Below are 25,267 nucleotides of genomic sequence, written 5' to 3'. Positions count from 1 at the left end.
TTTAACATGCATTTGTGATAGCCAATTATCATAAGTATTGATGGATTCATTATTTTTAATCAATTACTTCTCTTAGTACATAATATGCATAATGTTTGATTAATTTTCAATGATTTAACTTTGATTTGTAAAAAGTTGTTATCAAATACCTGAGGAAACCAATATTTATAACATTAAAAGGCGTGAATTTATCAATTCAGCTCGATATTTTTATATATATTGAAAGTGATTTAAGTTCAGTGAGCTAAATAAAAGATTTTATAATTTTTAGTTAATAATAAAAACATATTTTACTTAGAGATTTTGAATTTGAACATAATCCATATGATTTGTTTTTGCAGAATGGTCGTGAGCTTCTTTTGAGCCGTTCAATATTTTATTGCATATTGTGCATTTATATGTCATTGTTTTCACGTTTGTATAGCCTCCAGCTGCTCTAGCAATATTCATCAATTCTTTTGCCTGAATTGTAGCTTCTTCATCACTGGCATCAACAATCTTTCTAACTTCTGGTGGTGTATGTGCCTTAAACACTAATGCATCGTAATGAATGTTATCATACAAGAGATATATCCTCTTTTTAGATTGAGCACCATTAATTGGCACAATTAAATTATTTTCTACCTGAAGAACACATATTTCTACATTGTATTTTTCGGATAAAATTTCCATCTCGATATATCCGCCCCAATGCCTCATATCGCTCAGCCAAGCACAATATTCTTTATTAGGAGAAACTAATGTAGCTTCAGTATACTTGGTAGGATTATTCTTAATGACACTTACGCAGTGAAATCTATCTTCTGTAGCGTGACTAGTTGATCCTGTGCACAGGTAGCTAATAGAAGCAAATAAGCAAGAGTTATCTGCTGGTATTTCAACTTTTTCGCAAGCATAAATGGATGTAGTATGAATTTGTTTTGTTGGATGTAATTCCTTCACTGTTAGATTTAGCATTTCTCTAGATCTAATGCCTATCTGTTCTAAAGTTTTATTTAATGATGCTGCATCCGTTGGAATTTCTTTTTGAGGAAATCCATACGTAATTTTTTGTCTGCTTGGCATGACATCAGTGATCAATTTGATTTCTTCTTGAAGGTTAGCAATAGTTGTTTGTAGAATTGTTGATAAAGGATATGTCTTAGATTCAAATTTGAGTTTAAACCTTGAAATGAAATTTTCTTTGAATTTTTTTTCAAAATCTTCTCAAAAGGTTTACAATTGGTTCACCAGACATTAGAAAGAAGGTACGGCTTAGTGCTGTAGTGGGTGAGTCAATTTTCAATCTAAATATGATACAATGAATGCTTATTTTGGCGATAATGAACTATATGACAACATTTTCATTCGTCATGGTAAATTTTTTCAACTCAATTTTTCATTGTATCATACAACAGAAAAATACTTTTTATACTTTTGTATTAATATTTTATACTAGAATCATGCGGATCTGAACTTTTCAGCTTCATTTGCAAACAAATCTGTTAAGTTATTGGAAGTTGGACCATTTTAAATACATAATTTTCATTCATAAAACTCGAAAATAACTTGTGTAGAACAGATTAAATATGAAAAATTTCAAATAATTTGTATATCTTTTATAAGAAGAAAATAGCTGCACCTCTAGCAGCTTCTTCCTTTGCTTCACTAAAAATAACCTCTTTTTCAAACTCTTTTGTGATTGCGAGCGTCAAAAGCTTTGACTTTCGTAAGGCATTTCCAGACGCAACAATTCTTGATTTTGAAGCTAGCATTTCTTGTGTAATATCACCTCTTAATGTTTTTGCAATACCCTTTGCAAGTGCTGCACTAATCTTTCCAATCTTGAAATTGGAAAGAGTTAAATTCGAAAGAACACCTCTGAGAGAAGTATCCCATCTTTCTCCAATAAAATACGGTTCAAAATCAGGAAGATCGTCAGAGTCAAACTCAGCAAGACCAAGCTCATCAATCTTCTTGTACACATCATCAATATTCATCTTAGTTCCGGTGACATTTTCAATCAATCCATCAACAAAAAGTGCTAAAGATTTCCAAGCTTCGCCACCTAACAAAGGAGCAGAAACAGCCAAAAACTGGCCCTTAAGGAAAGGTCTGACTTCAATTTTGTTTGAATTGATTAATTCTTTGGCAATTTCATTATTTGCAATTAAAGATAATTGCATTCCGGTGCCAATTGTGATATAGATATCCTGATCGCGCTCAAGAGATGTACCTGAGATACTAGCTTGATTGTCACCAAGTGCAGCATAAACTTCAACATCTTTGTTTAAATCAAATTTCTCGGCAATGTCTGGTTTAATTTTTCCTACAAATGAACCGCATTTAACAACTTCTGGAAGGATATTTTGAGGAATATTTAATGATTTAATGGCTTCTTCGTTCCATTTGTTTGTGAAAATATCAAATAATCCCCAAGATGCGGCATCTGTTGGATCTGTCACAGATCTGAGTCCTGTGAGATATGATGCATACAAATCATGAATTGTGGCACAATGCTCTGCATCACTTAAGTCTAATTGCGCCAAGGTTGTCATTCCAAAGCCATCTTTGAGCTTCTCACAACCTTTGATTGCATTAATTAGCTTAAGTTTTCCTGTGACCGAGCCTCTTCTATCTTCCCAGTTGATCAGATTGTCAGTTTTATTATTTTTGCGGGAAACAACAACACCATGCATCTGTCCAGTGATGCCAATATACCCAATTTTTTGCTTTATTTCTATTGGGATATTAGATATTAGATTATCTGTGGTTTCAAAGATTTTGTCAACAGATTGTTCACTAAAACCAGGTTTGATGTGAATGTTAGCGTCATGAGCCTTTGAATCAACATAAGTTGTTATCTTTGAGTTGACGTCAACTACCGCTATTGCTATTTTGGATGTTCCAATGTCAATACCAAGTGAGAACATCTTTAAAATTGAATTATTTAGCCTTATCGTTACAAATTGAATATTGAAAGATTTACAATTCATTGATATCCATTCAATTTCCTCTCAAACCATCAGTTCTATTATGATTTCCACATCATATTTTGAATTAAAATCCAGTAACGATATGCTTAAAATCAAATATACAATAACAAGCTAAAATTAAAGAAAAATTTTATTTCAAATCTTTGAAAATGCAGGAAATCCCAATAAAAACCAGAAATATATATTTTAAGTATTAACTGAATGATATATCTATTATTTGAACTTTATTCAGCAATAATTATTTTGACACTTTACAAATAGTCGCCGAAACCATCAAACAAAGCACCTCAATTTTTGTCAACTTGGGGGACGAAATAGGACCCAGGACAATTTTAATAAAGACAATTACAAGTGTATATTGGTCATTTTATTGTACTTATAATCATCATATTTCCAGTCTGTTTCCTACCTTAAAACTAAAGGCATCATCATATTAATAACAAATCTCCTTGAATTCTCAATACCAAACTAAATTATGTTTAAATAAATTTAATACAAATATAAGTAATGATATAATTTAGGTTTATTAGAAAATTGAAAGCGAGAATTTTCCTTTCAATTCAAGGTTTGACAAATTCAGAGAGATCACGCTCAGATTTACCACAATTTAGATATTTACATCAATTATACTATATACCCATGCCATGTATGACACAGCCATAGGACTCTCTGTTTATAGAGTTTGAAAATTTTGCTAAAAATACTTTTGAGACAAATTGTTATAATCTAATAATAATAGTGTTGTAAACAGAAATTCATCAAAAGTGACACCTCAGAAAAGCTAAAATATTGAATTTTTGGAACTTTTGATAGAGCACGTTTTTAAATATTAATTAAAGTAAATGTATATTTTGTAAAGATTCTTTTTAATAAAAAATAAAATTTTGAAGAAGAACACAAAATCTTCTGAAAAATAATATCACATAAACTCATATTATTTTCTAATATATAACTATTTTATATAAAAATCAAATTCAATGATCTTAAAAGCGAAGGATAAACCTCAAAATTTACGAATATAATGAGTGGAATATTTCATATGGTTTTATGATAGATAAGCATTATATTCCCACTCATTATATTCGTAAATTTGAGGTTTATCCTTCGCTTTTAAGATCATTAAATTTGATTTTTATATAAAATAGTTATATATTAGAAAATAATATGAGTTTATGTGATATTATTTTTCAGAAGATTTCATTCTATATGCCTATGAAAAGTACTCTCAAAACTAACTTTTTCCTAATTATAATTAAATCTAGAATATTGTATTATGCTTAGTATTATTTCATTTTTCTCATTCAATTTAGAATTTACAAATGTCAAAAAATTGAGAGCTGTCACTTTTGATGAATTTCTGTTTATTACAATAGGCATTCTACGTTAATAGAATCAAATGGTTTTAAAATTCAAAGGAAAACAAACATTTTACACTAAATAAAATAACAATTCATTACGTAATGGACTGCTATAAAATAAACGCGATATGTGTGGAATACATGTCGAACAATTTTCAATTATTTTATTGAATTATAATCGTTTAACATCACAAAATTAGCACTTTTCATGAAATTGAATGTAAATGATAATCTCTTTAGAAGGATTAAGGTAATCTGCTTTAATATCTATTGTTTTTTTGTAAAAATTTATATTAAGAAGTATTTAATTATCGAGCTGTGTCAGTTTTAAACATTCCCTTTCAAAAATTTCAATTCACCGTCAGAAAATTGAATTGGATGGAATTCAATGATTTCGTGGTCATCAAGTTCTCCGTTGATAATAATATCTACTTTTAAATGTTATATTATATTGCATATATCGTGATATTTCTTTTCAAATTATCCAATTGAAATAATCATTTTTATTGATGTATAATATCCATCAGAGGCGTAATAAGTTCTCAGAAATGGAGGACAATAAGCTTAAGGAACTTGTAAATGAGCATGGCAAAGATTGGAATCTTATTGCCTCTCTAATGGAAGGAAAGAACGTTAGACAATGCAGAGAAAGATATGAAAAGTATCTTAGTGATGATTTAAAGCAGACACCATTCACCATTGATGAAGACATACAAATTCTCACATTGTATAATCAGCTTGGACGCCAATGGATTAACATTTCCAAAATCATGAAAGGAAGGAGTGACGTTAGCATTAAGGCAAGATTCAAATTACTTTTAAGACACGGAAAAACGTTAAAAGGCTTAAGGAGAGAAAAAGTTAAAGTTAAAAAGCAAAATGAAGAATTTAATAGAATTGCTGATACAATGGTCTCAGAATTTGATAATGTATATGACTTAATAGATCTCGAATTCCAACAATTGTTCATTGTTTAATTTAATTGTTCAAATAGTATATATAATTGAAAATAAATTATATTCATTCTATCTTTATAATTAGCATTTTTTTTAACTTTTATATATCAGAAATTCAAACAATAACAATTATTTATCAAACAATTCAATAAGTTTTTATTTCATTGAAATTTATTCAATAAGTAAATGAATAGACTTTACTTACACTTAATCAAATCTCATAATATAATTGACTAAATAATTATATATAAGGTAGTCACAAAATCTAAGTAGTGAGGCTCTCAAAAATTGAACCGTACTCCATACAAAATTTGTGTACCCTCACTACTTAGATTTTGTGGCCTTCAATTGAGAGGTTAGTTTTGATAGAGCACGTTATAAAATTAAAAGGGAAAAATAAATAAAATTTAAACATTTAATTATATATAATGTAAGGAGTGTAATTCCAAATTTTCTAAAAACTATTCAAATTTGAGCATTTTTTGGAAATAGTAAATCTAATATGTACATCTAATAACAACATGATTCATCACCTTTTCAAGCTCTGCAGTCAATTTTTTGAAATTTGATTGAAATAAATGTAGCAAAAATTACATTTCATTAGGGAATATATGAGTTTCTCTGGAAACATGCTGATAAATTTTAAATTTTGTCCAATCAACATGAATGCATTGAGAAATTTGGATTGATTTTTTGGTAGAATCTGGAACAATTCAACCATGTATAAATGGATCATGTAATAATCATGAAATGTTAGTGTTAGAGTTCAAAAGAAACAGAATGAGTGGAAATCAAACACAATCTGAATAATTTTAAACGTATACAATCTTTAAGTTTGTATTTTGAATTCTACATATATGATTGTGTAATTCGTTCTTTCAAATTTTCGGATTCAGGCATGTTTTGATAAAATTCATTCCCAAAAACGTCAATTAACAATTAAATTTAGTGTATTTTAAATATATATACGTATTATATTTTATAAATTATATTAAATTCGCAAAATTTTAAGTTTTAAACAAAAATAAAAAATGTTCAAAATATTAAATTCTGCATAGGATATTAAAATTTACATGTTAGCAATTTTTTTTGAATGGCTTTCAATTTTCATATTGAAATTTTTAAGACTTTTTTCTGAAATAATAAACAAGAATATCAACTTAAATAATATTAAATTCCATGCGTTAATTTCCCCTCAAAAGTCATTGACCGCCTCTCAATCTAGATTTTGTGAGTACTTTAGATTGAATTTTGAATGCTCTTTCAAAATGATCGTAGATTTTTTCGTGGAAATATGAACACACACATTGAGCACGATAACATAAAATAAAAACATTTATTGCCTTTTGAGTACACATGATTTGTGTACCGTAAAATTGAGAAGATAAAGAGTCGAATATTTTTACTTCTTTTCCAAGTTTATAAACAAATATTTTCCACAGGAATCGTTTACCAGTCCTTTATTTGTGACCTTTTAGCTACTCATATCAAGCGAAATATATAATTTCCTCCAAAAATTAACAATAATAATATTTGAAGCGAATATCACGGGCACTGTGACTCATATTATATACTTTTACAGATTTCAGCATTCGATTCTTCAATTAAAATGAGAAACATTGTTGCTTTTACTTTTTTTTACTTTTGATAATTTCATCAAGATTTTCATGATATTTAGATTCATAATATATATTTTTCGATAATGAATTCAATTCCCAAATTATACATCTGAAATTCAATTTTTCAAAAACTTTTATCTTAATATTAGAGAAATTATGCATTTCTTGAATTTGAATTGCTTGACACTTTAATGTAATATCTATATTATATAAATGTTTCATATTTTTAATTTAAATGTGTTCATTTTTTTTTGCAGAATGATTCAATTACATGACTATTTCCTGATATTATCTGCACTTCAGGAGTTTATTGCATTCATGTCATCAAAATGCAATAAGAGTTTTCTTTTTGGTGTAATGTTGTGATTTAACTTTCTTTCATAGTTTTAAAAATAATATTTCATCAAAAACATACCTTCACGAAATGTGAGCTATAACTGTCTGTAAGAATAGATTCACAATAGAACTCTTGTTATTAGATTTCATAGGAACAGAAACTTCTCAAATTTTATAAAACTGAATTAATAAAGGGGATAACAAAATCAGCGACACATCAAGAATGCATTAAGGGTGCACACGAGAGGATCATGTAAACTTCAGAATTTAGAACCTTATTTTTAGGCATTATCTTGGCTACCTATTTAGGCTCGAAAAGCAAAAAATATCAAAAAATACAACTTGACTCCATTCTGACCCTTTCATGGAGGTAGTTTTTATCCGCTAGTATTTTCCCTTTGAATCTCTTTACAATTCGAAATCAAATTCAAACCTCAGTAGAAGAAAGGAAGAATCGACTTACTACGGTTGTAATACGAATAAATACATATATTTAATTATTTTTATTTACATAATAATTGTTTGAAGCTCATATTCCAACAAATTTTTAAATAAAAACATTAAAATGTTGAAAATGTTCATATATTTTAATAGGGTTTTGGCACTTTATTGAGGAATTACTACATACATAGTCGAACTGAACTTGATATTTTGAAATTTAAATTATTTATCAAAATTAAAATTTAACTTGAAATTTATAATTATTTAGTCATATTTTGCATAATTCTAAGTAGATTTTGTAAAAAATCAAGAAAGAAAAATTTTAACGTGCTTTATTTTTTCTTTTTTATAATAATACATGTTATTATATAATTAACATATTCATAATGTTTTCCCCTTTCAAAAATATAATCCTCCTCCTCTCAAATAAACGTACATACGGGTGGCCTCTTTTTTCAAAAAATTAAAATTTGAAATTTTGGGCTCAAATATTAGAGATTTTTTCAACCTTCAACGATATATGTTGTCTATATCAGACCTCCTTTCTTTTTGATACTTAACATTGTTCCTAAATCTTAGCCGTTAAGGCTGTTCTGAAAATATTTTTTTTTCGAAAAAATTCGAAAAAAATTCTTAAAATTCAAAAATCCCTTATGGCATTCCAAACGGGAACCGCGGTTGGTTACCATGGATTTCCGTCACCGGTCACATTTTAAAGATTTTTAAAGCCTTATAAAAATATGCTTTGTAAATCATTTTTTGTAAATCGGCAAAAATTTGGTAATTTTCTTCAACGAATAAATCTGCGAATAGCATTTATAATACAAGAACAATCTTTTAAAATGCGTTTGATTCATTTTTGTATAATTTCATATAGGCACATATATTCTTCCGGGACTTTCCGTGATTTTACCGTAAAATCATTAGTTTACACCAATTTTTCCGTATTTTGAATAGTTTACTGCACTTTTTCCGTAAAATTGAGTTACGGGAATCCGCAAAATTTCCGGACCTCATTTTCATAGAATATAATAATAATATTTGATAAAAAGATATATTATTTATATTTTTGATTTTTGAATTACGGAAAAAGTGAATTGTTAACTTGATTTTTTTATATGGTTAATTTTTCAAATGATATTATGAAGATCTAAAATATTAAAAGTAAAAAATTGAATTACGGAAAAAGTGAGGTCAAAAGTGAAATAAATTTGCAGAACAATTTTCATTGAAATAAGACATTGAGTATCACACTTTAGTGAATCAACATCTATAAGAATGAAGTGTTTTGAAGCTGAAATAATATTGAATAGAAATTAATTTTTTCTGAAATTTTGAATGAAATTATGGGAAATAAAAAAATTACTAAATAGTGTATTCATACAAATATATTATTTTAAAGGAAAAATAGATGCTGATAGAAACGATGAAAATTTTTGAAAACTTTACAATTAATTTATGTTCGTTAACCACAGAGCTTGCAATCCAAAGCTCACGTTAGACTACAAGAGTCATGAAGTCTCATACTAAGGGATATCCAACATATATTTAATAATCTAATGTTTGTGACAAATATTCAACATAAAATTAAGTTTTCGTTTCGTTACAAGGCATTCATACTTTGGAGATATCATATTTAATGTACAGAAAAGTTAATATTAAACAATACATGCTAAAGAATTAATAAATAAGATAATAAAATAAATTTATACGTAATTACTTTCATTTAATATGCTTTATGCTGTATAATATTGATTAAGAGGCATTAAAAGGTTCCATAGTCTGCTTTTATAGGCAAGATTTTTGATAAAAATTTAAAATTTTGAAAAATGATGAGAAAAAGGAAAAAAAGGTAAATGAGAGCAAGAGGAGGGAAAAAAAAAAAGAAAAGAAAGGGAAGGGAAAAATAAAAGAAAGAAGGACATATAAAAATTTAGATGCGCATTCTTAATGCCGAGGCGGCTTGCCGCCGAGGCGCGATTTTTTTAGGCCTCTACGGTAACCCGGCAATGTTTTTTTAAATCTTGTACAGCCCTAAAATCCCTTAATTCCTGAGGATTTTGGAAAAAAGTTTTTACATGAACATGTGTATATTTAGGGTGGTTAGATTCCCGACGATAGGTGTCTTGGAAGATTTGCCTGGTGTCATCATAGTGTCTTTAAATCAAAAATTTTATTTTGGAGTTAGTTTTATTGATTTTTCAATAAAAAACATTTCTAAAACAAGAAAATAAAACGATAAAATATTTATATTTTATATAAGGATCTTATATATTTAAAATAAATATCATTTTATTTTTTTCATTGGTGTCTGTCAAACCATAATACACTATTCAAAAATTCAATGTGTCTTGCGGTTTCAAAAGACACATTCAAATTGAACGATAGCACAGACACTATTGAATTTTACCCATTGTATTTAGTTTTTACCCTTTTTATTTTTAAGAATTAATGACTGAAACAGCCGTTTTGCTTAAAGTTCATTCAGAGAAAAACAATTCTTCTTCTTCAATCTATTGGCGCATTTATTTCTACACGCCAATAAGGAAGGGAAAATTATAAGACACCATGGTGTCTTCAAAACGCTAATTTTTGATATTTTTAACAACCCTATGTATATTATATGAAGTATATTGATAAGGTAAAAATCAAATTTTATTGCATATTCATCGAGAAAATAAACTAACGAATCCCTCAAAATTGAGAGGGTAATCCTCCTCCTCTCAAATAAACGTACATACGGGTGCACCCTTAAGGGAATTTTATTTTCCAGAATAAGAGTATTCTTTGAAAAAAAATTTCAATTGCGGCTTTACCTCTACTATCAAGTGGTGACGATTTTCAGTAGAGTTAAGGATGTCAATTCAAAAAAAAAAAAAAAAAAAAAAAAAAAAGGAAGTGGGGCTTCCAGGCACTTCGTGCCTTCTAGCCCTGAGGATGAATGAGTATAATGAAGTTTTTTTTTCTTGGGGGATGGCTTCCAGGCACTTCGTGCCTTCTAGCCCCCGAAGATGTTTTTCCCAAGACCCAAGAGGAGGACCGAACCCCAGCCGACCAGCCGTTGACTTTTTTGTCAAGACTTCTTCGTAAATGTTTTGTCAAGACTTCTTCGTATATGTTTTGTCAAGACTTCATCGTATATGATTTGTCAAGACTTCTTCGTAAATGTTTTGTCAAGACTTCTTCGTAAATGTTTTGTCATGATTTCATCGTATATGATTTGTCAAGACTTCTTCGTAAATGTTTTGTCAAGACTTCTTCGTAAATGTTTTGTCAAGACTTCTTCATCGTAAATGTTTTGTCAAGACTTCTTCGTAAATGTTTTGTCATGATTTCATCGTAATGAGCGTAAATGACCCAAAAATATAATTTAGGTGAAGAGGTGAGATGTCACCCGTTTTCTCACCTGTTTTCTCACCTCTTGAATTTTCATGATTTCTTCGTAAATGTTTTGTCAAGACTTCTTCATCGTAAATGTTTTTAACTTCACTTAAAATGCCACGTAAGCTACGTAAGAATATACGTAAGAGGAAGGGAGCATTGAAACATCCAATAGTAAAACTGACACCACAACAACAGTTGCAACAACAAATGATGAATGACCCCACTATGTTGCAACAAATGTCAAGCAACCCTATGCTTTTAAACCGAGTTATTGGTGCACAGAGTGGAGGTTTAAGAGCGGCACTTTTAGCGAAAATGGCAGGCTATGGTGGAGCTGCAGACGGAACAGCTTATAACCCTCAAAGTCAAATGAATTTGAGTTCACTCAAAAATCAAATAACAGATGTCAAAAAGTCAAACATAGACATACAGAACAAATAAGTGAAAACGAAAAGAAACTAGAATATGACAGACACACAAAGAAACTCAATGAGTTAAACGTAGAGAAAAAGAAGAAAGAAGAACAACTGAAAGAACTAAGTACAGAGGAATATGCGAAAAAAGTGTCAGAAAAAGCAGCAGAAGTAGCAAAAATGGAACAAGATGTCATAAATTTGAAAAACCATACTACTCAATATAAAGTACTGAAAGATGAAGAGATAAAACAAAAAGCCCTGAAGACATATATGGATAGCGATGAGTATAAAAAAGAAGTTGAAGCAAATGTAAAGGCAGAAAAACTTTTACAGTTGCAAAACCAAACCGTACAGTATGAAACTTAGCACAAGAAAGTAAAAATAACGACGCAGCCATGCAAAAGGCAATGAAAAGCGCAGAATATATAAAAAGCTAATAATGACTGGTTAGATGCCCAAGCCAACGCTAAAGCAGCCCAACTTATAGGGTCAATAAGGACAAAAATACAAGCGGATGAAGACAGTTCAAATGAAGCTTTAATGAATGCTGACTTTAAGAACGCCTTCGAAGCTCTTCATAGTAAGGTGAAACAATGAACGACTTCTCATCTGGAAAGAAACTGAAGTCTGAAGGTTTCGACAACGAGTTAAGAGAAGTAGCACAAAATATGACGAAAATAACAGATGCAGCAACGAGACAGGCAGTTCAAAGTGCCTATGACGCCGTTAGAGCAACTGTTGTGGAAAGTCAAGAAAAAGAGTTACAACAGACCAAAAAGACCTAGTAAATGCTTTCTTAAAAACGAAAAGTCAGGTAGGACATTATGCTGCAGATGGAACATATGTGCCAGCTGGTGGAACTTATATACCAGCTGGTGGAACTTATATACTAGCTAGTGGAACTTATATACCACCAAACCCTCCAAGAGAAGCACCTGCACCAGGACTACCTAAAACATTTACATCGTCACATGGACACAGACACAGGCATGCACCACAACAACAACCAAAACCAACAGTTCAAAATCCAGCACCACAACCAACAGTTCAAAACACTGCACCACAACCAACAGTTCAAAACACTGCACCACAACCAACAGTTCAAAACACTGCACAGCAACAACCACAAACAGAGCAAGGACATAAAAGAAGTAGAGAACAAGGAAACCAAGAATTCTTAAAAATGCTTAAGGAAAATTATGGTTACCCAGATACTCTTGACTTTAGTGACAGATATAAAGAAGCTATTAGAAAGTTCAAGGAAGGAAATACTGACCCGAACCTATTTAGCTTTATGGTTCAGCACAAATGGGATATAATTTCAAACCTGGAAAATACAAGCTCGCTAAGGGATATGATTTAATAGCATATCATCCAAATGACATGACTGAATTTACTCCGAGATATTTGGTGTCAGAGATAAATGATAATTCAACTATCTTCATGAAACGCGTAAAAAATAGAGACGGAACGAAAGAAGAAAGGGTTATGAATGCGGATGGCTTAAATAGGGAACTTGTTAAAAACGGTCTCGGAATATATGAAATGCCAGCAGATGAGGTACAAGAAACTCCACAGGAAGAAGTTCAGATACAACCAGACATGGAAGAAATAGTTCAGCAACAACAGCTAGAAGAGCCAGAAGGAAACGAACAAGTCCCTCCTTTGGAAACTAACTTCACAGAACTAGATGAAGATTTGGAACAGCGAAAAATCTTGACCCTCAACAAGAGTATGCGGAGAATATGGAATATTTCCAAGAGTCTAAGAAAGATTCGCTGACATAGTAGAAGAATATCGAAAAATGTTTGCCGACATACAAAAGACTCCAACACCAGATGAAAATATCCAGCATAGAAGAAACTGAAAAAAATGTACACAAATACAACAACCCTTTTTACTTACGAGCATTTAACGTCAATCTTCGGATGAACTCGGTGAAATAAAAGGTTAAATTTCAAGAAAACATATAGAAATGAAACAGTTTAAGTTCATTCAGAACCTAACCAAGATGGAAACAAACCTACTTTTGTTTCTGCAGACGATGGAACTACAATGAGATGGGGTCATAAAGCTAATCCGGATAGGTGGTTCATAAACTTACAACCACAATTCCAAGAAGTTGTAGACGCAATGGAAGTCAATGAACCAGATATAGCTGGTATTTTCAGCGCGGCTTTAATGCCATTGAAAGATATGAAAGATGCAGATATTTTGGACCAGTATGAAATGAACATGGCTGATGGAAATATAACACCTGACGTTCTAGAACATTTATCTCAAAGAACTACACAGAACCATAAAGATGTATATTTGGTGAAGAGTTTAGAAAGAAAGTTAGGGAGAGAGAAGGAAGAGAACCTATTGTACATGACCTTGCAAACGAAAGTTTGCAAAATGTCATAAAAACTTACTTTGCAGACAATGAACTGAGAAGGGATGAATATTTAAGAAAACTCAAATGGACAGTACCAAATGAAATGTTAGTATTGAAAAACATGTTCCTTGACAAAATAAAACCAACTACAGAAATAAATGACGCAAGACTGAAAGATTGGGTAAAAGCTTTCCCATTCACAAAAGATATAATTGGTAACATGGAAAGAAAACCAGAATGGCTACAAAAACATATATTTGGAAACGAGCTTATTCCATATGGACAAGCTCTGTTTGAAGAGCTTGAACCGGAAACTCAGGAAAGAGTCATGCAAACAATACGCGAAGACTCAAATACAGACTATGACAAAATCTTTCTAGGATATAGGTTACCTGAGATGGGCGACCAGAGCCCAAAGGCAAAAAGGACATGGGAAATTTACAACATACTAGGTGAACATGAGGCAAAGATGCAACAACTTAAAGCAGAGGGCAATGAAGGAAAAAGAAGAGTTAAAAACTCAGTCAGGAAGAAAGTAAAGCTTGGTCCACGTGGGTTCTATTATGACATATAAATCCAACTATTCTATATTTTTACACATATGAAATGTACGCCGCTCAGAATATAACGCCAACAGTTTTGGATGCCATGAATGGAAATGTTTCCGAATGGTATAACGAATGCGACAATGCCATTAGAAGGTCAGAAATAGTTCCTGGAACTTACGAATATACAACTGCTGTTTCTTATGGAAACGTAGGTGAGTTTGGAGAAGGTTCTTCAACAACAGTAGATATTGCTTGCGACAGGTTTCATATAATTTCTATTGACAACTCATTCTTATACGTGGAACAAGACATTGAAATAAAACCTTCTGCCAAGTTGTCTGACAAGAAAGGTTGCAATGGAATTTTCTATGTCGGATACCAATATGCTCCAGAAGTTTTTATGGGATATAAGATATATTCTAACTCTGACTTAGTTCAAACAGTAACATGGGCAAACTACGAATGGTTCGCTTTGAGAAACTCAGTACAACCACAAGCTAGAGAACAAACAGACCAGTACGCAACCATTGAGAAAATAAGAAGACTTGACCCTAACGTTCCAGGAGTTTATGTTAACCTTTCTGGACAAACTGCAGCAGCAGTAACCAAAGTAAAACTGAAACTTAGAGTTCCTTTGTCATCTTTCCTCATCTTCAGGTTTTTAAGATACTTGCCAAACTGGGCAGGAAAAATTTCTATCGAACTTACTCCAAGCAAAATAACTTAGTCATTGCACCAACACAAGACCCATTCACTATTACAGACGTAAAGGGAACAAATCAAACGTCATTCGCCGAATTTTGCAAAGACAAAGTTGACTTAGACTTTGGTTTCTCAAACTTCAACAATGAAGTAAACTATTATTTCAATGCTGCTGGAACTGCTTGGGACCCAGTTAAGTTCACATGCGAAAAGTTTGAATGCAAGAGAATAGAAAGCAGACTTGCAGTCTATATGTTGGACCCAGATATTTCAAATGCTTTAGCTGCCAAATATATTGCAGTTCCACTTATGTTCCCTATACACCAAATATCTGTCAAAGACTTTGCAGGTGAAGTTGGAAACCAAAGTGCTGACCCAGGTGCAAGAACAGATATTGCCTTAACAACTGCAATGAAACATGCAGATACTATGTTTGTACTGTTCAGACGAACTATAAATGACTATTCTTGCTTCTACAACCCTGGTATTAAATATCATATAAACATAGATGGCAAATACTATCCAAGAGAAGAATATTCTACAGTTGAGGATATGAGGTCATACAACTTGACATTAGATGCTATGAACTTTAACAACAACTTCACAACAACCATTAACCCTGAAATGCAAAGTTCTATTATGCCATATGTGAAAGTATGGACTCATACAGGAGGTCAAAACACTCAATATACAAATGGAGACCGTTCAAACTTTTGGCTTGGCATTCCATTTGCTGACTCAGAAGACTTTATGGGTGGTATTTCAACTGTTGGTACAGTTCAAATACAATATACTGGTGACAGAGACGGTCCAGATGAATTGAGAGCAAAGAAGTTTACAAAACCAATAGCACTTTTCACGGAAGATGCTCTTTTGAAGATTCGTTCGATGAAACCTGCTGGGGCTCCTCAGATTGGCATAACGACAGCTTCCATCGAGCAGATTTTGGCAGCAGGTCAGTAAGTTGTTCTTGAACTGACTTCTCTCCGTCAAATATTGACAGTACGCCAGTTTTGACATAAAATTGTATTATAAACTTTCCTTTAGAAATATCTGTAAGTTTTGAAGTTATATTTTTGTCTGCTTCAAGAACTTTCACCATTTCGGTTATACCAACTTTCTTTGCTTTATGAAAATATTTTGGTTCAGCAAAGACTGCTATTCTATAACATTTACCATTGTTTGTATAAAGAACTATTCTGTCAATGTATTTGTATTGTTTGTGTGTGTAAACTTTGTTCTGCTTCAATTCGAAGAGATACTCAAATACGTCCATCTTTTTATTCTAAGTAAAATGTCATTTCCGAAAAATAGAAGCGTGAGTGTTTCAAAAGGTTTAATGGCGGTGGCAGATGTGAAGTTAAATTCACCAACTCAAACAAACAGTCAAAGTGTTGTTGTCAATGTCAAAGAAAGAGATGTTGAAGTGGGGAAACCATACGAAGACCAAGATGGTATAACAATAGTTCCTGTAAAAGAACAACCAACATATCCTGAAGTTAGCAGAGACTTAAGTTCTGTTGCAGATATTCGAAACGACTACCAACAACTGAAAGACAAACTTCAAACTCAGGAGAAGATTTGTCAAGCTTTAGGTATAATGTTAAACTTGGTCGAACACAACCCTGTAAAAGTGAACTCATATGTCATTGCACCTCATGAAGTTTTGAAAGAACTATTGAAACTTTTGACAGAGGCAGACGATATAAACATCAAAGAAATAGAACCCGACATTAGTTGCTGTGGTGTTTCATATAATGTCATTGACAAGATATACGTTATGAAAGGAGGTGAAACGTTGAACTTAAAATATAGTTTCCCAGACGTCATAAAAATATTTGACGACCACAAATTTCATTAAAATTTAGTTGCTAAGTAAATGGCAGAAGACATAGTGGTTTATATACTATTACGACTAAAAACCCTGAGTCATATAATTCTATAACAACAAAACTTACAAAGTCCTCAAGGACGATATTGTAAACTAACCTTAAACACAATGACGACTAAAGCCTGTTTTGCTCTTTTGACACCAGAAGACTTTGTTGTTGTGAATGGTAAAAAATACTTCTTTGAAGATACTTACTCAGAATATAACCACCAACAGGTTTTGTTGACTTATTTAATACTTTAAGTACGGGTGTAACATGTGCTGCAACTAGAGCAGGTTTCATTATGTTTGGATGTCCGACTGAGTTTACTATAAACGATATGAGCTATAATACAAAACTTATTTCTGGTTTTTACTACCAACAGTTTCCTATAACAGGAAAAGGTGTCATACAAGGAATGTCTATTCCATTGACATTAAGCACACCAATCTTATATATTGTTTCAAACTTAGGTTCAAAGTGTTATTCGAATGTCGACAGAAACTATTATGACCAAAAGATACTTATGCGTATAAAACAATACTTTCTCTGCTGGTTTGCCTATTGTTCATTCGAATGCAGAATTTTCAACCTTAGTGAACTCAAACACTTTGGCAAGTATAACGTTGACATTAGTTGACGCAAACTTGTTCCTGTAAAACTTTTATGTCCTATGTATTTGTCAATGACGGCAGAAAGTTTCGAATTGGAAGATGCAACCGGTGAAAAGTATTGTATTACAAGAACAACTTCAACAACAAATAGCTCAAGAACAACAAATGCAACAAATGGAACAACAAAGTCAAGAATAAAAAAAATATTTTTTTTTATTTTTATAAAAATGTACAGAATAGATGTTTCAGATTTTTATGACTTCCAAGCATTCAGAAATATGTGTCCATTTCGAGACTATAACAAAGCAGTCGAGAATTTGAAACGTTTAGTCATTTATGTTGACTCTGCCCCAGAATGTTATGTTATGAAAGAATGGGATGTTGTCTTTAACAAACCAAGAGCAACAATAGTTTCAGAACAAGAATGTAGACAGAAACTTAAGAAAATAAAAGTTGTACAAGTTGGAATGAAGATGTTAGATGCTTGGGATATCTTATTGTCAAAGTTAGAAGATTTTTCAGTTCGAGGTATAAAGTTTATATACACCTTCTCCAAACTTCTATTCTATCTTCACTGGATATAAATACGAACAAGTAGAATGGAAAGAAAATATTATAGAAGCTTGGTTAGACCATGTCAAAGAAATTATATGCAATGGAAACGAAAGAGTCTATGAGTATATCTTATGTTGGTTTGCAAATATCTTACAACATCCAAGTGCTAAAAATGAAACTGCTCTCATTATAATTGGAAAACAAGGAACTGGTAAGAACACATTCTTTACAGATATCTTATGCAAACTGTTAGAGGGCTATTCGAACCCGAATATGACAAACTTAGAAAACATCTGTGGCAAGTTTAACTCTTCTATTGAGAATATGAAACTTATAGTATGTAACGAACTTCAAAGTATAGATACAACAAAAGTTTTGAACTCAGATGCTTTGAAGAGTCTTATAACAGACAAAGTTGGAGTTGTTGAAAGAAAATATAAAGACCAAAGAGTTTGTGAAAATGTTGCAAACTTCGTCATGGTTTCAAACAATGTTGTTCCGATGAAGTTAGAAAGTTCTGACAGAAGATATGTAGTTGTCAGAACGTCAGATTCTCATATGCAAGATACAGAATATTTTGACGACTTAGCAGAAACTTTGACATCTGACTTTTACAACCACTTGTTCTCATATTTCATGACATTAGATATTTCTAAGTTCAATCCAAGACAAATTCCACATACCGAAGAAAGACAAACATTGTTAGAAGCAAACAAGAGTGTATATGAACTGTTCATAGATGAAACTGACTTTGTGTCATTAGATGAAAGGTCATTGTACGATTCGTATAAACAATATTGTCAAGAATATGGTTATATGGCAGCGTCTAAACGTACATTCTTGGCAAATGTCAAAAGTCTTTTAGATGTTCAGAACGGCGTATATACAAAGAAAAATTTTTATGAGTAAATTTTAAAAAAATATTTTTTTATCCGATAGAAAAGATGACGAAATTCATCTCAGTAAATAAGTACATGACAGAAGTCAAAGAAGAACTAGACCCATTCGCTTATTTGAATGTTTACTTCTACCATTTTGAAAAGTCTTCATTCAGCAAAGTTTGGAACATCGAACCAGTTAAGTTTGCTATTGTGACTAAAAATGGTGCGAAATTTGAAGACTTAGACATAGAAGGTTTGTTAACAGTCAAAGAAAATTTTGACAGAAGGTTCTCAAACCTTAAAGAAGGCAAAGCATACAAACTTGTTATACCTTATGAACCAAAGAAGACAGACGACTATGAATATTATGAGTCTAAGATAGTTGAAGTTCAAGGTAAATTGGGTAAAAAGATTTTAGAGTCTAAGCCAGTGTTTGCTCCTAAAGAGGAAGAGAACATTGACATTGACCCAGAAATGTTCTAAAAATAAAAGTTTATTTTTACATGTTAAATTTCTTTTTCTCTGGAACTGGTTCAGGTTCTTTCTTCTCTTCTTCTACTTTCTTTTCTTTCTTTTCTCTCTTCTTCTTCTTCTCTGGTGGAGTTATGTCAAATTTGGCGCAACCATATTTATGTAAAAGTTCTTTGTCCTTTAATAGCTCATCTATTCTGTTTTCTATTTCATCTTCAAGAACAGCGCATGTGCCTTCTTTGCATTCTAAGAACTTTTGTTGGACTTCATCTTTCCAATCGGCGTCATCTCTGTCAACAAGTCTGTCATTGACAAATTTTAAGACTGCTCTTTGTAATGTTTTATGGTTCTTGTCATATTCCCAGAAACAGAACTTTAGAACAAATTCACCTTTCTTGTTTACACTATGTAAGATTTTATGGTCGACAGATGTTTTAGAGTCAAAAAGCTTGTCTCGAATATAGATAGCGAAATCGCTAGACATTTTCAAAAAGATAAAAATTTTAATTTTTCTAAAAATATGTTAGAAAAAAAGTTTGCTGACATTGACAAGAAATTTGAGAATGTTTTAAATAAGAACAAGAGGAAGTTAGAAAATGCTCAGATAAAGCCTATACATGAAAAGTTCTTATTTGCTCAGAATGGTATAACAGGTCTAATTGCACCACCTGGGTCGGGTAAGACTTTCACTTATCTTAAAATGGCTGCACAGCAACAAGAACTAGATGAGAAGAACCCATTCTATGAGTTAGTTGTTATTTGTAGTACTTCTGGTCAATTTGACCAAACCGTCAATTCGTTCAAAGATATTATAAAGAAGTCTAAGTTAGTATGTATAAAGGATACTGAGTTGTTAGATTGGATAAAGAAGTACCAAAGAAGAGTTTTGAAGTACAATGCTATAAATGAGTATATAAATTCTAAGTTTAAAGACCCAAATGAGGAAATGCAGAGAATATTAGAGAAGAAACACTTCAGAAACAAACAGAAAGAGATAGAATACATTTCGAAGAAATTGCAATCTTACGATTGGAAGACTTACCCTCATAGATGTCTTCTTATCTTAGATGACTTTGCTTCTCATCCTTTGTTAAAGAACAGAGAACAAGATATGTGTCGAATTCTTAAGAAGCTCAGACACTTTAACATCTCAGTCGTAATATGTGTACAGACAGCAAAGAGTTTAAGTAAGGATGTTAAAAGAATACTTACTGACATTATACTTTTCCCCGGATTGTCCGAAGACGATTTCATGGAACTTATGAAAGAGTCCATGGCAGGTAAGTTTGACAGACATGAACTATGGGAGAAGTACAAAGTCATACAAGACCCTCATACTTCTTTCAGAATTCATATCTACGCAAACAAAGTTCAAATTGTAAAAAGTCAAGCTTGAAAAATAAAGAGTTTAGTCTTAGTAAGTCTGTTGTGGTGCTGGGGCTGTCGGTTCTTCTGGCTTTGGAAGGCATTCAGGAAGAGGAACGTCAGTCATCCGTTTGTGTCCTGTCGGAAGGAAGAGTTCTTCCAGTTGTCAAGAAATTTTTTTCCTGTCGGAAGAAAAAACTTTTTCTGAAGTTCGACCAAAAAGTTCTCAATTTTCGAAAATTTGAATGGTTTACGGACGAACAACAGGAAATTTTTTTCCAGTTGTCAGGAAATTTTTTTCCTGTCTGATGGAAAAACTTTTTCTGTCGGATGCAAGAGTTCTTTCTGTCGGATGCAAGAGTTCTTCCTGTTGTCGGGAAAATATTTTTCTGTTGGAAGGAAGGACTCGGAATGTTGGAAGGAAGGACTCGGAATGTCGGATGGAAGGACTCGGAATGTCGGATGGAAGGACTCGGAATGTCGGATGGAAGGACTCGGAATGCCAGAAGGATTTGACAAGACAATTTACCTTATAGAGCTACCTGAGCCATCTGAAGTCAAGCTTGAAAAATAAATGGCTCATCTACCCTACTTGTTTGAAGTTGTCAAAATACTCTGTTATTTTTTCTTTCAGTAGCGGTAAGTCTTCTTTGAATGTAAGAATTGTACAACCTTTCATATCATAGTGTGTTTGAGGTAACGTATCTTGAACTATTTGTTTCACATCTTCATTTGGGGTCATTGAAATCGGTAAGTTTTCGCGATAGAACCAATTTCTGTCAGATTTGTAAATCTTAGCAAGGTCGTAAAAGCTTTTGTTGTTTCTTCTGACTAAATGCAACATAACCATATCTTTATCTTCTTCATTTTCCATCTCTTCAGTATAAATCATATACTTATAGTTCTTTTCCTTTCCTTTTGGTACCGAACGTGGTATTCTTTTCTGAATGCTTTTGTCTTTTGCTTCAAGCTTGTTCTCTAGCTCTTCACGTTCTTGTCTATGAAGTTCATCTAACATCATGAAAATATAACAAGCATAGCGAGGCGAAGCCCACATTGCAACAGCATTTACAAGAAGTCTATGTACATACCAACCTCTCAAACCATTTGGCAAATTTTGACGATTTTCGTACGGAATCTCGACCCGCGGAATTCCGCGGGTCGCAAACATATGAGGAAATTCTTCTAAAAGTTCTTTTGTCTGTTGGTTTTCAAACCAATGATGTGCTTGCTTTGTAGAACGAAGAGCATTCAAAATACTTTGCATTTGGTACATGTCATCTTTGACCGAACGAATGAGACGGAGTTGTTTGTTATACTGTATGTACTCGTATTCTTCACTTATAGCTTCATGAACGATAGCAGTTGTTGTGTTCTCTGTTGTTGACATATCTGTCTTTACATACAAAATAAAAAAATAAATAAAAATAAAACTAACTTTATTTTCTATCTTTCACAAAAGACCAAAAATAAACGCTTTACATGTATTTTTCAGTAACTTCGTCAAATAATTTTATAGCTTTATCTATCTCATCTACTTCAAACGTTTCTTTACCTTTTATGGGAGCACCATACATTTTCTCAAACTTTTCAAGTAGTTCTGTTTCTGCAGCTCTCATATCATTAACAAACACAACCTTGACTCTATTGACTGTACTGTCATATCTTAGAGTTATATTATATGTTCTTCCTATCTTATATCTCTTTGTGTTGAAGTCCTTCGGTTTCTGAACGATGTAAAGTAAGCCTTCACTGCAACGTTCCGTATCGAATGAACCATATGTTATGAAGTTATATCCAACAACTGGGTCTAACCATAACAAAACTATTGGTATAAGACTTTTGTCTATAAGATATGCTGTAGTTCCATAGAATCTTACCGATATCATAAGCTCAGGATTTCTTGTCAAAATTTTCTGAGTAGAAGCATTTCTAACCCAGTCGTGTGCTTTCTTTCCTTCAGATAGTGTTAAAATGTCTGACAAAGAATATTTTTTGTATTTCTTTGAGTATCTTACGTTTAAATCACCTATTCTAACCACTTTGGTCTCATTGTCTATCTTTTTAACTGTTTCAAACTCAGTGCTTGTCATTTTCCTGTTCTTACATACAAAATAAAAAAAAATATTTTAAAAAAACTAGCGTTATTTTTTTATTTTTTCTATCTTGTATCTTAAGGAAATTCATGAAATTTGGTCATTTTTTCACGATTTTCATGAGTTTTAGGCGACCAGGTTTTTTTCCCTACTCGCAATTTTTTACGATTTTCGTACGGAATCTCTATCCTCGGTTTTTCGAGGGTAGCAAACATATGAGGAAATTCATGAAATTTGGTCATTTTTTCAGCAAAAATGAGTTTTGGTGTGCCTATGTGCCTATGTGCCTCGGTCAAATGAACTTCTCTTAAAATTACTGACAACATGACATTTTGACAACAACACAGGAAATAGATTTCATCGTATATGTTTTGTCAAACATGAGCGTAAATCAGACAAAAATGAGTTTTGGTTGAAAAAACAGGTGGAGCCAAAAATGGCTCGACCTCAAAACAAGCATTTTGTGAAGAATATACCAACCCGCGGAATTCCGGCGGTTGCTTTTTTTATACAAAATTCAAGAGTTTTGCGTGTTTTCTACGATGTTGTCAAAATGTCATGTTGTCAAGATTTCTTCGTCAATGAGTGTAAATGACCCAAAAATAATGTTTAGGTGAAGAGGTGACATCTCACCCGTTTTCTCACCCGTTTTCTCACCTCAGTTATTTTATAAGCGTTTTACATGAATTGTACGATGTATATTTGAAATCCTAAACAATTTCGTAGCTTCTATTTCTTCTTTTAGTATGTCAAATGTTTTAACGATACCGAAAGTTTCTTTATACTTCTTCTTGACATCAGATAGAAGGAAATCGTCTGCTGTTGGATAGTTTTTGTTCAGAAATTCTAACATGTCCATTTTATTTTCTGCTGGCTTTTCTGCTTCTTTCTTTAAATCTGCATAGTCGTTTCTCATTCTTTCTATCTCTTTGACGGAGTAGTTATATTTCCTCATTGCTGCTTTACATTTTGAACATTGCGGGTTCATTTTTGCATTGTACATTGAAACCTTACCTGCAAGTACGACTAAGGCGTCAATGGTTTTCTTTAAATCTGAAGCAGTTGGTCTTATCTGTTCGTTCCATATTTTACCCCTTCTGTCTTTATCTCTTATCTGCCATACACATTCAGCAACTAACGAAACAAAGTTGTCGTAGGTCTTAAACTCCCCAGATTTATATATGTCAGAGATGTTCTTATATACCATATCGCAGTCTTTGTCCATGACTTTGTGGTTGCAATGAAAACCAAGGAATTCATAATTTACCTTTCGTATGAACTTCTTTATTTCTACCGAGTCAGTTGGTTTCACTTCAATTTCGTCGAATTCAGGAATAGTTAGTTTTTGTTGTTGGATTTCAGGTAGTTTAGGTAGATGGTCAATAATATCCTGCATTTCATAAAGATACTGTTCATTTCTTCATCTTTCGCACTACAGTCTAAATTACTTGTTAACAGTTCTTGCTTTATCTTCTGGATTTCTGTTTCGAAAGTATATGAAGAAGGAATGAAGCTTTTCATTTCTACTAACATTGACGTAGGATTCATGACTAACGAGTTTGGTGAAGTTGTTGCTAACATGTTCTTACAATAAAAATAAAAAAAAATATTTTATAAAAAACTAAAATATATTTTTTATCTTAAGGAAATTCATGAAAATCCAACGGGTGAGAAAACAGGTGAGAAAACGGGTGACATCTCACCTCTTCACCTAAAATATATTTTTGTCGAAAAAAATGGTTCATTTACTCACAATATTTTTGTACAAAACAACCCCAAGCTTTTAACCTCTCTTCTGCAGCTTCTAATGCTATCTTAGCGAGTTCATATTCTCTAAATTCTCTCTTTAAATCTTCTTGTTCCCATTGGTCTAGTTCGTATGGCGAGTCTCTATAACCAGAACATATCTCACGTTCATGTTCTATTTGTTTTTCATGCATTTTTCTAACTTCTTCTTCGAACAAAGGTTTTGCATTCTCTACTGTATCTTCAAGTTCTTCTTCATCTAATTTCTCATGAACTTTCTTGTCTATGGAGTCCATAATTTTTCCAACTGCTATGCAATATTTTGGAGAAGCCCACATTGCTATATAGTTTACAAGTCTTGGGTCTACATACATTCCTCTAACCTGTTTGATTTCATCAGGAATTCCTGCATGAATTTTGTATAAAAAGCAACCCGCTGTTTTCCGCGGGTTGGTATATTCTTCACAAAATGCCTCAAAATACTCTTCCCAGGACTTATTTTCCAACAACCTTCTAAAGTCCTTCCTAAACTGCTGACACATATTTGTTGCATTTA

At 32.2% G+C, this 25,267-nt stretch overlaps 8 protein-coding genes and 6 pseudogenes across 14 annotated transcripts, besides 5 other annotated features; 7 read left to right on the top strand and 7 right to left on the bottom strand.

The window, feature by feature from the left end:
* Positions 1-284: 284 nt before the first annotated feature.
* TVAGG3_1050070 (ubiquitin-specific protease activity protein) lies at positions 285-1,065 on the bottom strand (the record flags this gene model as incomplete). The annotated part of the gene is made up of 1 exon (XM_001302338.2): positions 295-1,065. One exon carries the CDS (start codon positions 1,063-1,065, stop codon positions 295-297), a length of 771 nt encoding a protein of 256 aa, XP_001302339.1.
* A 438-nt stretch (positions 1,066-1,503) lies between these two features.
* Positions 1,504-2,917, bottom strand: TVAGG3_1050060 (glycerol kinase protein; the record flags this gene model as incomplete). Its single annotated transcript, XM_001302337.1, has 1 exon — positions 1,599-2,912. The coding sequence occupies one exon, from the start codon at positions 2,910-2,912 to the stop codon at positions 1,599-1,601; it is 1,314 nt and encodes a 437-aa protein (XP_001302338.1).
* Positions 2,918-3,714: 797 nt separating this feature from the next.
* Positions 3,715-3,752: a mobile genetic element.
* A 553-nt stretch (positions 3,753-4,305) lies between these two features.
* Positions 4,306-4,342: a mobile genetic element.
* A 479-nt stretch (positions 4,343-4,821) lies between these two features.
* Positions 4,822-6,440, top strand: TVAGG3_1050030 (RNA polymerase II transcription regulator recruiting protein; the record flags this gene model as incomplete). Its single annotated transcript, XM_001302336.2, has 1 exon — positions 4,843-5,310. The coding sequence occupies one exon, from the start codon at positions 4,843-4,845 to the stop codon at positions 5,308-5,310; it is 468 nt and encodes a 155-aa protein (XP_001302337.1).
* Positions 6,441-7,476: 1,036 nt separating this feature from the next.
* Positions 7,477-8,339: a mobile genetic element.
* Positions 8,340-9,532: 1,193 nt separating this feature from the next.
* Positions 9,533-9,725: a mobile genetic element.
* An 826-nt stretch (positions 9,726-10,551) lies between these two features.
* Positions 10,552-25,267: part of a mobile genetic element that runs on past the window's edge.
* On the top strand, positions 11,181-14,142 carry TVAGG3_1050000 (annotated as a pseudogene). The gene has a single exon. A coding segment is annotated over exon 1 (2,962 nt).
* On the top strand, positions 16,452-16,987 carry TVAGG3_1049990 (annotated as a pseudogene). The gene has a single exon. A coding segment is annotated over exon 1 (536 nt).
* Positions 18,789-19,061, top strand: TVAGG3_1049980 (Poxvirus D5 protein-like family; the record flags this gene model as incomplete). Its single annotated transcript, XM_051255726.1, has 1 exon — positions 18,789-19,061. One exon carries the CDS (start codon positions 18,789-18,791, stop codon positions 19,059-19,061), a length of 273 nt encoding a protein of 90 aa, XP_051081300.1.
* On the top strand, positions 19,097-19,516 carry TVAGG3_1049970 (protein of unknown function, DUF4108 family; the record flags this gene model as incomplete). The annotated part of the gene is made up of 1 exon (XM_051255725.1): positions 19,097-19,516. One exon carries the CDS (start codon positions 19,097-19,099, stop codon positions 19,514-19,516), a length of 420 nt encoding a protein of 139 aa, XP_051081299.1.
* Positions 19,567-19,988, bottom strand: TVAGG3_1049960 (annotated as a pseudogene). Its single transcript has one exon. A coding segment is annotated over exon 1 (422 nt).
* Positions 20,025-20,505, top strand: TVAGG3_1049950 (annotated as a pseudogene). Its single transcript has one exon. A coding segment is annotated over exon 1 (481 nt).
* Positions 20,513-20,900, top strand: TVAGG3_1049940 (annotated as a pseudogene). The gene has a single exon. A coding segment is annotated over exon 1 (388 nt).
* TVAGG3_1049930 lies at positions 21,598-22,259 on the bottom strand (annotated as a pseudogene). The gene has a single exon. A coding segment is annotated over exon 1 (662 nt).
* TVAGG3_1049920 (organellar and viral DNA polymerase type B) lies at positions 22,348-22,758 on the bottom strand (the record flags this gene model as incomplete). The annotated part of the gene is made up of 1 exon (XM_051255724.1): positions 22,348-22,758. One exon carries the CDS (start codon positions 22,756-22,758, stop codon positions 22,348-22,350), a length of 411 nt encoding a protein of 136 aa, XP_051081298.1.
* On the bottom strand, positions 23,633-24,190 carry TVAGG3_1049910 (organellar and viral DNA polymerase type B; the record flags this gene model as incomplete). Its single annotated transcript, XM_051255723.1, has 1 exon — positions 23,633-24,190. The coding sequence occupies one exon, from the start codon at positions 24,188-24,190 to the stop codon at positions 23,633-23,635; it is 558 nt and encodes a 185-aa protein (XP_051081297.1).
* On the bottom strand, positions 24,711-25,007 carry TVAGG3_1049900 (uncharacterized protein; the record flags this gene model as incomplete). The annotated part of the gene is made up of 1 exon (XM_051255722.1): positions 24,711-25,007. The coding sequence occupies one exon, from the start codon at positions 25,005-25,007 to the stop codon at positions 24,711-24,713; it is 297 nt and encodes a 98-aa protein (XP_051081296.1).

The sequence above is a fragment of the Trichomonas vaginalis genome, chromosome I, assembly GCF_026262505.1.
Source record: "Trichomonas vaginalis G3 chromosome I, whole genome shotgun sequence".
Classification (NCBI taxonomy): domain Eukaryota; phylum Parabasalia; order Trichomonadida; family Trichomonadidae; genus Trichomonas; species Trichomonas vaginalis.
This window is presented reverse-complemented; position numbering and strand designations above follow the sequence as displayed.